The sequence below is a fragment of the Sarcophilus harrisii genome, chromosome 4 (genome assembly GCF_902635505.1).
Source record: "Sarcophilus harrisii chromosome 4, mSarHar1.11, whole genome shotgun sequence".
Classification (NCBI taxonomy): Eukaryota; Metazoa; Chordata; class Mammalia; order Dasyuromorphia; family Dasyuridae; genus Sarcophilus; species Sarcophilus harrisii.
The window spans coordinates 455,848,615-455,866,302 of NC_045429.1; the positions used below are offsets into that span (position 1 = coordinate 455,848,615).

A 17,688-nucleotide genomic window follows, 5' to 3' on the forward strand; every position below is an offset into this window, starting at 1 on the left:
CGCTAGATGGTTCTAGCCGGCAGGAGGAATGAATGGGGAAGGAGGAGGAGGGCACTTGGGGACAGAGCGAGCAGGGTCACGGCCGGGGCAAGCAGGGAGCCCAGAGGTCCGGGAGCACTTTATAAAGAAATGAGGGACGCATCGCTTCTCCTTTAAATGAGAAATGACTTATTCAGAGCCTCCCCGACGGTTAGTCACGCAGCCAGAGCCTCCCCACTTGTCCCCCAAACTGTCTCAGATCGAGCGCCCAAAGTAGGGCGAGGATCAGCTCCGGTTCCCCGCCCAGCCGGGCTAACAAAGAAAGGCTCGGGCGCCCATAGGTCCTCTAGGCCGTCCAGGTTCCCGCAGCCCAGGGGGCTGCAAATAGGAGTTTAGAAACTGGGCGCGGGGGGAGGGGAGACGGGACCCGGGCGTTGTCTGGGGGGAGGGGGAGTCCCAGGAGTCTGGGAGGTTCATTCGAGCCCTCTCTCTTCCCAAGTCACAGATGCCCGCTCCGCCCCCTGCCCTTCTCCTCCCCTCTCCGCCCGGCCCCTCCCTCTTTCCCCTCCCCTCCTCCTCCCTCCCTCCCTCCCTCCCCCCTTCCCTCCTCCCTTCCCTCCCTTCCTCCTCCCCCCTTCCTCCTTCCCCCCCCTTCCCCCCCCCCTCCTCCCCCCCCTCCCCCCCCCCCCCCTCCCCTGGCCCCCCTGGTTGGGTTCCCCGTCAGGTTCCCGGCCCCCCAGGCCCCCTCCCCCCCGCCCCGGGACCCACCCCGGCTCCCCAAAGCCCCCCGGGCGGGGAGGTTCAAGGGGCAGGTCCCCTCCCCCGCCCCGACCGCCCTGCCCCAGGCCCGTCCCGCCCAGCCCGGCCGCCCCGGCCGGGAGGATGGCCGGGAACCGGGTGGGCCCCCTCCGCCCGGGGGGGGGAAGGGCGCTTGGGGAACCCCTGCCCCCCCTCCCACGGTCAGGCCCCCCGGGGAAAAGAAGCGGCGAACCCCAGCCCTCCGGCCCCACGTCCGCCCGGGTGGGGCGGAGCCCCGGGAGGGCGGCCTCACCGCTCCCCCTGCCCCCCCCCCTAGGCCAGGCCGCGGGGGCCTCCCGGGGGGAAGGGGGGGAACCGGGGCCCCCGCCCCCGGCCCCTCCCCCGGGGAAGGGGACACCCCCGGGGGGGGCCCCCTTGGCCCAAAACCCCCGGCTTTGGGAAAGGAGACTGTCCGGGCCCAGGGAAGCGTGGAGGAGGGCGCCCGGCTCCGGGAAGAGGGACTGCCTCGCCGGCTTCGGGAGGGGGGACTGCCCCGGCCCAGCCCCAGCGTTTCCGCCCTTCTGCTTACCTGCTTCCCTCCTTTTCCTCTTGGCCGGTTAGTTTCAGATGAAGATGGAGAACGCGGAGGTGCTGGAGCTCACGGTAAAGCGGGTGCAGGGCGTCCTGCAGAGCCGGTCCCTGGGTGAGTGAGCCCCCAATCTAACCCGAGCCTCCAGCCCTTCTCCCCTACTTCCCCGGCCTCTGGCTCTTTAACCATACTGGGGGCTCCCCGTACTCCGGGCTCCACGTCACCCCTTCTCAAAGTGTGGGGGCCTTAGAGCCCAGGTAACGGTACCCGGGCAGCCGGGAGCCTTGGCCACACTCCTCGCCCTCATCCACCTGTTCTACAGTCAGTCGATGAGCCCGAGTGCCAGGCTCAGATCCAGGTGTCAGATCCCAGCTCTCCCTTCTGCCCCCTGTGCTCTGCCTTCTATTCAAACGTCCACTTTCAGCTAGAACTTTAAGGGCAGGGCCAGATTTTGCTTTTTCTTTGCATCCCCAAATCTGAGCCCTCCAAGTGCTTGCCCATCGATCAATCTGTGGACCGATCCATTGATTGGCGGCTTACTTAGCTCAGCCCTTCTTGGGACCAGAGATTTAGGAGTGTCCCGATCCCTGGTTCCGTGGCCCCCACGGGGGTCTCAGAAGCCTTAGAGCCCCCATCTCTAATTCATGTTTTTCAGGGCATGAAAAATGCATGTAGCCACCATGATATTGGAAGACAGTGATCAGATTTAAAAAAGCAAAACACAACTTGACAGACCCCAAGTAGAAAGCCCTGACCTAGCCCATCCTCCCCCTCATTTTGCGGATGAGAAAATGGGCCCAGGAAGGCTAAACTACTTCTTTGAGGTTCTAGAACCTCAGCTCTTGATCTGGAAGGGAGCTCAGAGGCCACTTGCTCCAAGCTTCTCACCTCCATCTTACACATGGAGAAACTGAGGTCCGGGCAGAAGCAACTTATCCAAAATTGCAGATATCGAGGGGCAGAATCCTTTCCCCGGCCTCCCGCTATGGGGCCAGGCTGGACACATTGGTCGTCTGACTCCAACTTCTCTTCCACTGCAATAGAGACGGCCCTTCTTGGCTCTTTCCTCCTCCCTTCCACTGGCCCCTCTTCCTTTCCCCCTGATTCTATGCCCAGGATTTTAGGGAGTAGTGAAGTCTCCAAACAAAGGCTGGGGGGGGGGGTGCACGTGTTAGTGAGCAGGCGAGCTTTGGGGGCCCCGGCTTGTAGCTCAGCCTTCCTCTCTCAGCCCTGGGATCTCCAAGCTCCCTAAAGGCCCAGCTCAGGGACCATCTGTTGCTCGTCTCCCACTCCCTTCCCCCACTTCGCACAGTTCTTTTGTGAGTGTTTTGGTTTTTTGTGTTGTAGTTTGTATTTTTATGTTCGTGGCGTGTCCCTGATAGACTGTACACTCCCTGGGGAGTCTGTCTTGAATGCCCGGGGTCGGGTCTGGGTGGGTACTTTTCACCAGCTCCTTGGCAGGGACTACTAGAGAAAACCCCCGAGACTTTGTTCCTTGAGTACAAGGGCCTGTTTTACTTGCCTTGGCACCTATGGGCTGGCACAGTGCCACGCCTGTGGCCCAGGTAGGTGCTGAGTGCTAGCGGAGTGAGTCCGGGAGCTTCTGCCCCTGGGCCCACGACTGTTCAGGGGGACCTAGGTCCTGGCGGGGAAGGATCTGGGCTGGCCCTGCCTCCTTTCCTTGCCCTCGGAGGGAGGCTGTGCGTGTGCTTTCCCCCTTTCTGGCTTTCTGAACCCGTCTTCCTCTCGTGCCCGGCTGCAGAATCGGACAAACTCCATCGGGAGGCGAGCGAACGCTTCGCAGCCGGCTACATCCAATGCATGCATGAGGTCCACACCTTCGTCTCCACTTGCCCGGGCATCGACGCCGCCATCGCCGCCGAGCTCCTCAACCATCTGCTGGAGTCCATGCCCCTCAACGAAGGCGCCGGCTTCCAAGCCCTGCTGGGAGACGTCCTGGGGGAGGCCGCGGCCGCCGGTCCCGGGGGCGGCCTCTGGCCCGGGGGAGACGGTTTGGGCTCCCCCGGGGGCCCCTTGTCCCCACTGCCCAGTCCTCTGTCGCTGTCACCCGGTGAGGACATTTGCTCTGACCTAGAAGAGGCCTCAGAGGTAGAACTGAGCCAGGTGGCCCAGGACGGGCCGGAGCCTGCCCTCTGCATCCCCAGCGGCTTGCCATCCTCGGCCGTGTCCAAGTGCATGTGGAGACCTTGGTGATGAGCAGACGGCTGCCTCGGCGTGGGGGGCAAGGGGAATGGGCCACACCTGGTTGGCCCCCCTTCCCTCTTGTCTCCCTCCTCCTCCTCCTTCCTTCCCCCGGCCTCCCGCTGCGGGGCCAGGCCGGACACATTGGCTGGGTCCTAGATCTGGGGCTCTCTCTGATGTCTGAAGTTGCAGGCGTGCAGGGGAACTAGCCAGGGGACTGACAGGCCTGTGCAGTGGAACTTCCCTAAGCCCTTTGTGGGTTGGGGGGGTTTCATTTTGTATATTTTTCTTTAGCTTTTCTTGGTTCCACCTTTTCCTCTGGGGGAACCGGGAACCAGTAGCAGTCCAGGAAAGGGCCCAGTTTAAAGTTAGTTCCCACCACCACACCAAAGCCAAGGGCCGGGAGTTTGCCACCCTTTTCTGCTTGTGACAGGGCATCGGGCCAAGGGCTATGGGCTGGGGTGGCTGGGGAAACTTAGGAACCTGTGAACCGACTTAATTCTACACATCACCCAAGTGTCCTAGAGAAGGAAGCACAAAAAAGCCCAGCCAGGGCTTGGTATTTACTTACTAGTCATTCAACAAACAGTACTTTGAGTGGAGGGAAGTAGAGGGCAATGGCAAAGGCCCTGGCGTTGAGGCACTTACAGTCTAATGACGAAGAGGGTCCCATGTCCCTTTTTCCTGCCATTAGTGAGAGGGAAAGCTGGCAAAGCCGAGAGGGAAAGGGGGACGCCGGGCACCAGGCAGGAGATCCGGTGAGAAAAGAACCTTCCGAGTGGTTTGTGTTGGGCAGACTTTGTATATTTTAGGGTATGACCAACTTGAAAATATTTTTCTTTTAATAAAAATAAATTGGAGCTCATGGGTTCTGGGAGTCTGGTTGTTCTCTTGAAGAAGTTCCTGGATTCATGAATAGATAAGTATTTTTTGTTGAGGAAACACAGACTCAGCACTTATTTCTCATATTCGGAAGGTGAATATGTTGGACCCCAATGTTTTCTTTTGGAAATTTTAATGCTCAGAGTCAGATCAGAGAGAACAAAGTCTCACTGGAGGCAGACCCTTGGGGGAGGCGTTCGCAGGGCCTCAGATTGTCCCAGAACCCCACCCCCAACCTTCCTAAATAGCAGGATCTGCTCTTCCAACTTTGTTTTGGGCACTCAGGAAGTCCCAGGCTCTGCCTTGAAACTTTCTGCATTCTGTGCCTATCTCTCCCACTCTTCCCAAATCTCTCCCGCTCTTCCCAAATCTCTCCCGCTCTTCCCAAAATATCGGAGAGGCTCAGAGTGACTGTGTGAGTGTCTCTGTGCAGAAGTTCCTGAAGTTTGCACATTGGGGCATGGGGTTGGGGAGCAGGGACGGACTAACTCTAAGGAGAAGAGATTTCCAGGACCCAGTGACGTCTTCCATCGTGGACCTCTCCAAACGAGAGCTTGAAGGACTGGAGACATCTGGGCACAGCCGTGGGGAGCTTGGTTTGTCGTTACTCAACATCCCCAGCTCTGCTACAGCTGTCTTCTGGGCCGTGACTTGGTCTTGTCAAAGAGCCTTTGGGATAATAAAATGAATATGGAATTGATTCGACCTTTTGGGTGTGACATCTTCTTTAAATAAAGGTTGTTCCCTCTCCCCCTACCATGGGGTTGCCCAGATGACTGTCCACTTGTGCTGAATTCTCTTAAGTGGAAGGGCTGGAGGATGGGCAGGGTCCCTGCTCCCTTTGAGAGGGAGATCTGCCTGGAGAAATTGACTTTAGAGGGGATGCTGGGGTTTGATGTGCAAATTACGGGGGACTTGGAAAGTCTCCTGCTGGGACCCTTAGATACCTGACCCCCTTCTACCTTTTGATCTTTAGGGCCCCTCCTGCCCCACCCTTCACTTTACACATTAAGAAAGTGCTCTCAGCGGGGAGATGACCTGTTGCCCGGCCATGGGAGGGCGGCGATGGCTTGAATGCTGGCTTCAATGGCCCTGTGATCTCATTGGTCTCTTCCTCTGTAAAATGGGAACCAGGCAGTTGCTCTCAGTGGTCCCTAAGATGCTTCTAATTCTAAATCGGAGGATCTTAACCTGGGATCCTTGGAACCCTTAAGGGGATCTGTAAACTGGGAGGGGAAAAAATGATTTTCACTGATGTTTAAATGAAATCAGGCATTTCCTTCAATTATTCAAAAGCATGATTCCGAGAAGGGCAATTTTGGTTTCCCCAGACATCTGGTCAATGAACATTTATTAAGTGCCTACTATGTGCCAGACACGGTGCTAGACAGTAGGGATTTAAGGAAAGGCAAAATTGGGAGACAACATGCCAATCACCACGTAAACAAGACTAGATCAATTGGGAGCAGTGCCAGGAAAAGCTCTAGGGAGGGCTGGGAAATGGAAATTACTTTCCCTTCTCTCACCCTCAATTTTTTAATCTGTAAAATGGGAAAGCTGGATACTCCAATCTCTCTGGTTTCTTCTAGTTCTGTCTGATCCTTGGATCTCTGTGCCTTTCGACAATGGGATCCAAGGACTCCAATACAGAGCAGGCTTAAGAATCCCTGTGCTCCATTGATGGTATCTAATTCTAAGTGAGTCCTGCTCATGTTTAAAGAGTTTCTATTGCTCAAAAACAAGATGGGGGATATAATCATCCTTTCCTCAGTGACTTGACTGTGGCCAGTACGTGCTGTCTCAGGTGACCTTGACCAATCACTAGGATTCTGAGCCTCAGTGGTGACATCTGCAAAATCAAAGAATTGGCTTAAATGACCATAACTGCCCCAGCCAGTTCCCAATCTGTGAGCCTGTGACCTCTGAGGGATGGTGGTGAGTTTTTACAGTGAAGCAGAAGAACCTAATTTGTGTTTGTTCCAAAGTTCGGTTTCTCTAGGGGGAGGGAGCAGAGCAAATGATACAGACTCAGAAAGGATCCCCAAAATCTTGTAAAAATCACAGGAGGGATCCAGCAGTGTTACTACTGGGCTTATAACCCAAAGAGATCTTAAAGAAGGGAAAGGGACCTGTATGTGCCAGAATGTTTGTGGCAGCCCTCTTTGTAGTGGCCAGAAACTGGAAACTGAGAGGATGCCCATCAGTTGGAGAATGGCTGAATAAATTGTGGTCTATGAATGTTACGGAATATTATTGTTTGGTAAGAAATGACCAGCAGGAGGATTTCAAATAGGCCTGGAGAGACAGGAACTGATGCTGAGGGAAGTGAGCAGGACCAGGAGATCATTATAACCTTCAACAACAATGCTATATGATGATCAATTGTGATGGACCTGGCCATCCTCAGTAATGAGATCAACCAAATCATTTCCAATGGAGCAGGAATGAACTGAACCAGCTACGCCCAGAGAAAGAACCCTGGGAGATGACTATGAAGCACTACATAGAATTCCCAATCCCTATATTTAGCCTGCCAGCACATTTTTTAAAAATTTCCTTCACAGGCTAATTGTACAATATTTCAGAGTCCAATTCTTTTTGACCACCAAAGTAATGGTTTGGACATGTAAACTTATACTTATTTTGTATTTAATGTATACTTTAATATATTTAACCCATACTGGTCATCCTACCATCTAGCAGAGGGGGTGGGGGGAAGGAGGGGAAAAATTGGAACAAAAGGTTTGGCAATTGTCAATGCTGTAAAATTACCCATGCATATAACTTGTAATAAAAAAAAAAAAAGAAAAAGAAAAAAAATGAAAAGAAAAAGAAACCACAGGAGGAAACAAAACAAAAAAATTCAGGAGGGCAATTGTCTTATTCTTGCATGACACTTTCTAAAAACTCAAGAGAAAATGAAGTTTCACATCCAGTTTCCTTTTTGGCTCATTGTACACTGAAACGTTTATGTTCGAGTGGTTAAGTTCATAATCCCTTTTTAAAGGTGGTTAAATGATGGCCCATTGACCTTTTCCCAGTTTTACTGGGCAGGCAGTTTTCAGGACAGGGGGAAAAGGAGAGAGGGGGTTGAAGGAGCGATGTGGTTTGGGGGTGGGGGTGGGAGTGCTTTTCTGGGGCTGATCTAAAGGACTGGGGCATCCGTCTCCTAGAACTAGACCCCCCCCCCATGCCCTTTCTCTGACTCGGCGGCCCCTTCACTATCTCCAGCCCTGTAACATGTTGAGTCATGTCCAAGCTCCCAATCCCCTTTAATTCTGGCCCCAACTCAGGGTTCCGGCCCCCCAGCTGTGATGGCCACTGCTTGCCCAACCGTTTCTAGATGAAAGAGTGAAGCAATTTGAATTTGAGGATGGGACTGGGTGTGTATTTACGCCCATGGAACCACAAATCCTTAGTGATACTAATAATTAAAGCTAATAGTTATATTGTGCTTATTATATGCTAGGAATTATGCAAGTGTTCCCTCAGATGAGTTTCACAATAACCCTAAGAGTTGGAGGCTATTATTATCTCCATTTTATAGATGAGTAAATTGAGGCACACAAAGGTAAGTGATTTGCCCAGAACCCCACAGCTAGTAAATATCTGAGACTGGACTTGAATTCAAGTCTTTTTGACACCCAGCTAGAGCTCTGTCCACTCTGAAACCCGCGTGCTGGTCCAAATCAGATTTCTACCTCTTCCTCCCACTGTGACTTCAAGGCAAATTACTTTCCCTTCTCTCACCCTCAGTTTTTTAATCTGTAAAATGGGAAAGTTGGATACCCCAGTCTCTGTGGTTGCTTCTGGTTCTGTCTGATTCTTGGATCTCTGTGCCTTTGGAACCCACTCTCCCCTATTGTGAAAACAAAAGAGTTGGGTTCTGGGAAAATGCAGAAGACTTCCCAGGGAAAGCAGCTCTGAAGCTGCTGGGCTTTAGAGAGTAGAGAGGGCAGGAATAGGATTTTAGGAGAGTGAATGGGGAACTTCTCACTACCCAGTCTTTTTCTCCTCCACTAACACAGAAAAGCTTATTTGAGTCCCCCAGAATGTGCAGGGAACATTGCATCCGGACTCTCAGGTCCTGTGCTCAAATTCCAGAATTGCCATTTATTAGTATTATCTCAGGAAAGTTATCTAACCTCCTGGTATGTACACAGTAGGTGCTCAGTAACTGCATGAAAAGATCCTCTCACCATACCAGCTGGACACTCCTTTGTAATGTAGACTCAAGGGCAAAATGGATGTTGGACCACTGTAATATTCTTCTCTAAATTATAATGTTCCCTGGGAGCATAGATAACTGACTTAGCATCTTGTAAGAACCCTAACAGACCACCAAAAGAGGCCCCTTTTAGAAGGTTGAGGAGGAGGCGGGGCCTGCTAGGTCTTCAATATGTGGGGGGAGGGAGGAGGGAGGAGGGAGACAGAAGCTGGCTCCTAGAACTTTGATTTCCCTCTTCTTCCTGGATGCCCCAGTGACCACAGATCTGGAGCCTCCCAACCCTTTAGAGTGGGGGGTAGAGGTGTGGGAGATCCTGATGACCTCTGGCCTCTGAGGTGGGAGAGGGAAATGAATGAGGATCCCCATGGAAAGGAGGGGCTGTGGAGATATGGCCATCGCCTAAAACACTGAACATGGAATCCTGAGTTTTTTTTTTTTTTCCCATGTCTTTGATGCAGGAAGAATGGAATATGGAGTAAGGGAAAGAGGGATAGTTTTTTAACTCAAAGAACATAAGTTTACATCCTATCTTTACTTACTATGTGACCTTGAGTTCATCCTTTCCCTTTCTCAAAACTGAGAGCTTTAGTCTAGAGCAGTAGTTCCTAAAATGTGATCCATGAGCCCCCGAGGGTCTCTGAGACCCAAGGAGCTCTTGATATCAAAACTATTTTCATCAACAATATGAAAGAAAGCATTTGCACAAGAGACTCCCCTCTTTTCCAGTTATCCATCTATGTAAGGCTATCGGTTCTCATAGACCTCAAGCAAAACAACAAATCAGAACAGGCTGAATGCCGAAGCAGAGAGGAGAATCCAACTGTCTCCTATTAAGCCGCACATTAAAGGGATCTCTAATATCATCTCTTTAATGTGTGGCTTAATGGGAGACAGTTGGATTTTCCTATTGTTTTATATAAAGCACTGCCGCTCTTCTCATGAGATCTTTTGTTTTGGAAAAGAGTTATTCATCATAAAATGTTATTGATGTTAACGTGTTCTTTACTGTTAATTTTAAATAAATATTTTTTAAAAACGTAGGTGTTTGAATTTCGATAACTATCAATAGGTATAAGCCATATAAATAGAAACTCCTGGAGTTCTTGATAATTTTCTAGAAAGTAAAAGGGGACCTGAGAGCAAAAAAATTGAGAACTAGAGATATCTGTGGTCCCTTCTCACCCTCATGTAGATTTTGCTTTGCAGATTTTGAGCTGAAAAGGGAAACTGTGGTTTAGAGTAGAAGGAGCTTATCTAAGGTCATTCAGGTAATAAGGGAGAATTTGAATCCAGTGCCTTCTAAGTCCTCATCCAGACCTCCTTCTACTGAACCACACTGCCTCCTTTGAGAGTGTATTTGATTTTTAAAAGCCATTTGGAGCTAAATCTGATTGTCAAAATGGAGATGAAACTTATAATGTGTTTTAGTGGAGAGAACAAAAGAATTGAGTTTGGATGGAGCCTCATGTACTTCTTGCTTAGATCATCTTGGGAGGTCACTTGCTTCCTTGAACTCAGTTTCCATGTGGAAGAGGGCTAATACAATTCCAGTAGACTTCTGATGGAGAAAGCCATCTGCATCCAGAAAGAGGACTATAGATACTGAATGTGGAATACAACATAATAACTCTTTCTTTCTTTCTTTCTTTCTCTTTCTTTCTTTCTTTCTTTCTTTCTTTCTTTCTTTCTTTCTTTCTCTCTCTTTTTTTTCTCTCTCTTTCTTTCGCTGAAGCAGTTGACTTGCTCAAGATCACACAACTAGGAAATTTGAACTCAGGTCCTCCTGACCAGGGCTGGTGCTCTATCCACTACACCAATTAGCTACGCCACAACATAGTATTTTCCTCTTTTTTGTTGTTGTTTGTTTGCTTTTTTGTTTTCATTCTCATTTTTTTCTTTTTGATTTGATTTTTTTGGGGGGGCAGCATGATACTTGTGGAAATATATATAGAAAACTATGTGTAAAAAATAGTAACGTATATTGGATTCCCTGCCATTTACGGGAGGATGTAGGGAAAAGGGAGAGAGAGAGAAAATTTGAAACGTAAGGTTCTGCAAAGGTGAATGTTTTTTTTTTTGTTTGTTTGTTTGTTTTTAGAGAACAATTTAATAGTTTATTAAATTGAGAGATTTACTGGGACCAAATGATCCATGTTTGGTCCCAGGGCTGAACAAGACTATCGTCTCAAAGAATCCAGCCAAGGGTGAATGTTGAAAACTAAAGCTAGTATTAAAAAAAAGAGGGCTAACAAGAACAGCTACTTCTCAAGATGATTGGAAGGAGCAAATGAACTACTATGAATTTTAAAAGTCCTATATTAATATCACTTGTTATCATTGTTGTTATTAATATGCCCCACATTTTAAAATATTGAATTATATTCAATTATATATTGAAATATATAATAGAAATGCAACATAGATTATAATAAATGACATAAACAATGACTAAACCAACAAGTAAAAATAAAATCACTACATCGAAGACAAAGTTGAAACAGACAATGACCTAGATGTCCTTTAGAAGAGGGAGAGTTTCTGGGGAAAGAATGGAAAAGCCGCACTGCCAGGTCTCCCTGTGGTCGCTGGCACTTAACAGTTTTTTCCTTTTAGATGACACAGAAAGGCATCGCAACCCAGATCCCTGCGGGTCGAGTGGCGAAGCTGTGAGGTGGGGGCCCATTGCTGGGAAATGCCCTATACCTCCTCAGAGAGCCCCTAGGGGTCGGTCAGTTTCACTCAAGGAGCTACTTTGTTAGAAGTCGGTTTTATGGCCCCTGAGGAAGGAAGGGGGATGGTTCTGGGAAGTGGCAACAATGTATCAAAAAGGGCATCAATGTAACACTTTTCTTTGTTACAAGTGTGGGGGTGGGGGCGGGGTGGCTGTGGCTGTCCGGCCCACAAAGAGATTCGATCCTCGGAGTTTGTAAGGGGACAAATCTGGGAAAACCTGGGTTTTGAAACAAGCTTTAGCCCAAGTCCTCTCCCCCCCCCTTTCTCCAAGGAGGGGAGGGGGGAGGAAGGGGATTCCTCATACAGTCTCTGAGACCAGCCCGGAGAAGAGTTCTCTCTCCAAAACCACGTTAAGGGCTTAAGTGTTTAGTCTGAGCCCCCAGTGACCCTGGACCTGTGTCTGGCTGCTCCTGGGCCTCCGTTTACTCCTCTGTAAAAATGAAGGTCCTGGACACAGAGCTCGCCCGGCTCGTGAGCCGTGAAGGGGACACTGCAGTCCCTGCACTTACAGAAAAAGTCAGAAACAAGAGCTCTCCTCCCTCTCTGGGCACCCATCCCACGGCCTCCCCACTCTGCAGTCTGTCCAGGTGTGTGCATGTGTGGCCTTGTTGTTCCTTCTCCAAACAAGAGCCTCCTTTGATGGAGCATCCGAGCCCGGGTCATTGAGCCGGGGCCTGGAGGTGTCACTTCTGACAAGGGGCTGCTAAAGGCAGGAAGCCCCCCAGCCCGGCCCGGCCAGCTGCCCTCCGGCCAGCAGTGCCCTTTGATGTGGCTCAGAGTCAGGCCCTGGGGATTGTGGGAGATCCCACCCTGCCCAGGAAGGGCGCACAGGGGCCTTCCGGCCTAATCTCACCTGGCAGAGGAGGAAACTGAGGCTCGATGAGCAGTGAAATAACAGGCTAGAAGTCAAAGGGATGGATAGTGTCAGAGACAAGTTTTCTAACCCTTGATTTATGTGTCTTTCAGACCCTTCTTAGTTAGCTCAAAAAACTTTAAAAGCCAGGGTAGAAAACTTATAGTCTCCAGTCGGTCTTACTAGACACCTATTACACTTAGACATTTTCTATGTGTCCCTGGACAAGTCAGTTGACCGCTGTCTGCCTCAGTTTCCCCTCCTGTAAAATGAGATAATAATAGCACCGACCTCTCAGGGCTGTGGGGATGAGTCAGATACTATTGGCTAAGCACTTGATAAGCGTTTTCTTCCCTCCTTCCCTTGGGAGCTGTGAGTTAAGTGGCTGGAGAGCCTGAGGACCTACGTCCAAATGTCACTCCTGACTGGCTCTACCAGCGGGATCTGGTCTGGGAGTATCGGGGCTGCCCTGAATGAGCCCCCTACAACTTACACCAGCCAGGAGCAGTGGGGAAAGCTGCAGGGAAGCCGGCTGGGGCTGGATTGCACCCCCAAACTCAAACCAGAACCAGTCTTGCTGCTTCATTAGAGCTGCCTGACAGAGCTTCCCCCTGGGCCAGCCGAACCAGATGGCCGAGGCCCGGCCCAGCATCCTTTGAGAATCTCGGCCTGAGCCCCTGGAGGAACTAAGGCTGAAGTGAAGTTTTCTTCTCCCCGGAAAGTCTGAGGCCCCCTTGGGTGGGGAGGGGGGAGGGTGCTGGCCATGTGGATGCTACAGTCCTGTCTGTATCGCTCCATTTCTCCAATGGGAAGCTTTGATTAAGCAGCTGGGAGTTTTTCGTGGCGCAGAGAGGATGGGCGGGGAAGCCGTTTCGGAAGGGCCGGGCATGGACAGGGATTTGCTTCCGAACATTTAGGGGCAGGAGCTGCCCAGGAGAGTAGCTGTGAGGATGGAGCTTTTCTCCTGCCGGAATTGCCCTGATCTGGAGACTTCTGGCTCCAGGGACACCCTGGCTTCCAGTGAGGGGAGGAAGGCCGACCTCTCAGATACAGAGAGAGCTAGTACTTCCAGGTCAGCCAGTGGGCTGCCATTTCCCAGGACCCACCTGGGGGGGAGCTGGGCTAGACGAGGCCAGGTTCTCCAGAGATGGGTCAAGGGTCCTAGGGGAGGTTAAGTCTCCCCCCATTGGTGTGGAGAAGCATCTTGCCCAAAATGAGGCTCCAGGAGAGGTGGGGGTCTCTCCTGCTGGATCTCCCTAAGGACTGCTGAAGATCATTAAGGAAACAGGATCCTGCCTTCTTTCCCACCCATTCCCAAAGGAGCAGCAGGCTGTGCATTTAGCCCAGGCTGTTGTCCACCTAGCCTTCGGACCCCCCAGCCCCTCAGAGTCTAGGGAACCAGGGGACAAAAAAGGGGAGAATTAATACAAAGACTCAGGTGGTCTCCAGACTCAAGAGCTCCTGTCCAGGCTACGAGCCTGGCTCTGCCATAGATGGGTTAAGTGATGCTGGACCTTTTGGGGAACCTCAGTTTCCTCATCTGATAAATGGGGCTAATGATACCTTCACTATCAACCTACCTAAAGAAGCATGTAGGGAGACCCAACAAGAAAGCAATCTAGAACTGGAGCTCTGAGGAACCCAGAGCCCTGTACTTCGAACTGATGGTTCTGGTGTGCAAAAGTGGGGCTTGGTGGGGCTTGGAACCCGGCCTAGAGGTGGGACTGGGCAAATCATTTCCCTGGACCTCAGTTTCCTCATCTGTGAAATGAGGAACTTATATCTGGCCCCCAAGGTTCCTTCCAGCTTTAAACTGAGTTGTTGGGAATATAACTGGGTACGGTCCCTAGCACACAGTAGGTGCTTGTAGAAAACGGGATGGCCTGGGAAAACTGGAGCAGCAAAGGAGTTAGTCTGTACTGGCTCTCTACCTCCACCTAGTGCTCAGAGGCTGAATGAGATAATCATCCAAGGAGCATAGAGAAGGGAGGGGGGAAAGGGAGCAGCCCATTTGACAAATAAGTAAACTGAGGCCCAGAGAAAGGAATGACTTACGATCCTAAGCACTGGAAAGAAGCTTTAAGGCCAATATGTCTGTTCTGTTCATATTTATAAAAGGGAAGTTATTTATCCAAGGTCATACTGAGAATCAATGGCCAAGCTAAAGTCTTTCTGATAGAAGTTGGCACTCTGGCTGCTCCTGATGCAGGGGAATCACAAGAAAAAAGCGAAGTGATCAGACCAAGGTCTCGAAAGTGGGCGTCTTTCCAATCCCAGACGCTCCCATCAGAGGAACACCCTCCCCCCTCACCATGGAGGCTCTATCCCCTTTTGGGAGGACTTCAAAGTTGTCTCACAGCCCTTGCCAAGAAATGGTCGGTCTCCACTGCTCTGGGGGAAACTGAGGAAAGTGTTCCTCCAGAGCTCAGAGGATATGCTCAAGCAGAAGGGTGGCCGAGGGTGGGGCATCTACCCAACCAATCGATCAGCATTTATTTATTGAGCACTTACTATGTGCCAGACACGGTGCCCACTTTGTGCCAGGCAAAAGGCCTCTTCTTTCACTTGGTCAGACACCTATTAATCCCTTGCCCAGCCTTGCTCGACAGCTGCAGAAACTGTCTTTAAAAAAAATTTCTTGTTTTATTATGAATTTAACAAATTGAAAAGTTTCCATAATCCAAGAGAGAAAGGAGGTTTTTGTGAAACTGTAAAATTGGGCCACAAACAGTTTGAAACAATGTCATTACCCAGGGTTCCCAGGTACCTGCCGGGGGAGTTTGGTGGGGGTGAGAGGTCACACTCCCAGTCCCATTTTCTTTATATTTGCAGCACCTGAAAGGAAGAGGAGGAGGAAGAGGAACAGGAGGAAGCGGGGGAAAAAAAGAGGAAGAGAAGGAAAAAAGAGGAAGAATAAAAGGAAGCTGGCTGCCTCTCGGAGGCAGGTGGTGTGCTCAGTTGTACCTGACTCCTTATGACCCTATTTAGGGCTGGAAAGAGAAAAGGTCACAAGAAGCTTCCTGGAAGGCCTTTCTGGGTCGCAGCTGGAAGCTCCGCAACAGATGAAGAAACTGAGGAGATCACTCTCCCCAGAGGCCTGTGCATTTAGATCCAGTGAGAATCTGCAATAAGATAAGTTAAAGTAATGGAAGGAGAAAATTAGATGGATTACAATTATAGCTTAATTCTTGTCAGGAAAATAGAAACACCTTTAAAAAGGAGAGCCAAGAGACTTGTTATTCAAATTCAGTATAGTGTAGAACCATTATATTCTCTGTGTCTTTCTGTCTCTCTCTGTCTCTCTCTCTCTGTCTCTTTCTCTCAGCATCTGTCTCTGTCTCTCTCTGTCTCTGCATCTGCCTCTGTTCTGTCTCTCTGTTTCTTGTCTCTTATCTCTCTCTGTCACTGTCTCCCCTTTTCTCTTTCTCTCTCTGTCTCTTTCTGTCTCTGTTTTTGTCTCAAATCTGTCTCTTTCTCTATCTTTTTCTTTTCTTTCTTTCTTTCTTTCTTTCTTCCCTTCTTTCTTCCTTTCTTCCCTTCTTTCTCTTTCTTCCCTTCTTTCTCTCTTTTCTTTCTTTCTTTCTTTCCTTCTTCCCTTCTTTCTTTCTTTCTTCCCTTCTTTCCTTCCTTCCTTCCTTCCTTAATTCTTTCCTTTCTTTTTTTCTTTCCCCTCTCTTTCTCTTCATTTTTACTAATAAATGCCCAGGACTTTTTTCATGACAACCGAAGAAACATTTTTGACCCAAATTGAGACATTTACAAGGATATTCCAACATACTTTCTTTCAGTCCTATCTGCTCCTCCGCACAGTCCTGGAGAATGGGATTCAAAATCTGGCAGGGATTCTTGGGTGATAAAGTACAAATAATTCCAGTTCACAACCCACCCAACACTGTGAAATGTAACCAGCAGAGATAAGAGCAAACCACAACATGACAAGATTCATTGTAGAATGATCTTGACTACAGCCCAGATCACAGAGCAAAGTCCTGTTTGGAAACATTTCATCAAATACACCTGGAGTTTGAGTCCCTTAATGTGACTTAGCGTTGCCATTAAAACTTGGCTATTTTCCCCGTTGCAAAGTTCAAGTTTCTTTCTCTGTGGGTAAAAATAAGTACTTCAGCATATTAAAACATCATACTCAGCATGAGGTCAATTAGTCAAGAAATCGATTCAGAATAATGTCATCTAATATACAGATGGAAGAGAGATTGCTTCCCACCAATGGTTTTCTAGAGAGGCTCTTGTTTGTGGACCAGTCAAGAACCAGAACATCAAGGGAATCCTCAATGAGATCCACCAATGAACAAAGGAGACCAGCCCACTGAAATTTAGGAAAAGGGAAATGGATAGAAAGCACCTACTTCAGATTTTAATGTGAGCTTGGAAGGCTAGTCTATACCTGAGACAGGCACAATGGACAGAGAGGGGTCCCCATATTCAGGAGGCTAAATTGAGAAATTGGGGGATAATTTTTGCAGTCTCCAAGCTGCTCTTTAGCACAAAATCTCTTAAAAAAATTTTTTTTTTATTTACAAGATATATCATGGGTAATTTTTCAGCATTGACAATTGCCAAACCTTTTGTTCCAACTTTTTCCCTCCTCCCTCTCACCCCCTTCCCCCAGATAGCAGGTTGACCAATACATGTTAAATATGTTAAAGTATAAGTTAAACACAATATACGTATACATGTCCATATAGTTATTTTGTTGCGCAAGAAGAATCGGACTATGAAATAGTATACAATAAGCCTGGGAAGGAAATCCAAAATGCAGGCAGACAAAAATAGAGGGATTGGAAATTCTATGTAGTGGTTCATAGTCATCTCCCAGAGTTCTTTCCCTGGGTGTACCTGGTTCTCTTCATTATTGAACAGATGGAACTGATTTGGTTCATCTCATTGTTGAAGAGGGCCACGTCCATCAGAATTGATCATCATATAGCATGTTGTTGAAGTATATAAGGATCTCCTGGTCCTGCTCATTTCACTCAGCATCAGTTCCTGTCAGTCTTTCCAGGCCTCTCTGTATTCATCCTGTTGGTCATTTCTTACAGAACAATAATATTCCATAATATTCATATACCACAATTTATTCAGCCATTCTCCAATTGATGGGCATCCACTCAGACAAAATGTCTTTTAACATCTGTGTTCTTCCAGTGATTTGTGTTGCCATAAACTTCAGACTCAAAATATTATAAAAACTTTTATTGGCTAACATTTTGAAGCTCGCTACTTAATACCCGAATCCAAGAACTAATTGTTTACTGTCAGATCAGGGTAGCGGCATCTTAACCTAATGGAACATTGTGGCTCGGTCCTTTCAGACATGGCCAACTCTTTATGAGCCAATTTGGGGTTTTCTTGGAATGAAATCTTACAGTTCCATAAGATAAATGAAGCATGAAGAAAGGTGAGGTTAACTTTTGTTTCCTAGTAGCAAGGGATTAGTTACTAAAATAAACATTTTAAAAGAGT

At 48.9% G+C, this 17,688-nt stretch overlaps 1 protein-coding gene across 1 annotated transcript; it reads left to right on the forward strand.

Moving 5' to 3' along the window:
• Positions 1–1,295: 1,295 nt before the first annotated feature.
• Positions 1,296–4,373, forward strand: HES6 (hes family bHLH transcription factor 6). Its single transcript, XM_023503752.2, has 2 exons — positions 1,296–1,420; positions 3,069–4,373. Exons 1-2 carry the CDS (start codon positions 1,345–1,347, stop codon positions 3,518–3,520), a joined length of 528 nt encoding a protein of 175 aa, XP_023359520.2. The 5' UTR covers positions 1,296–1,344; the 3' UTR covers positions 3,521–4,373.
• Positions 4,374–17,688: the final 13,315 nt, after the last annotated feature.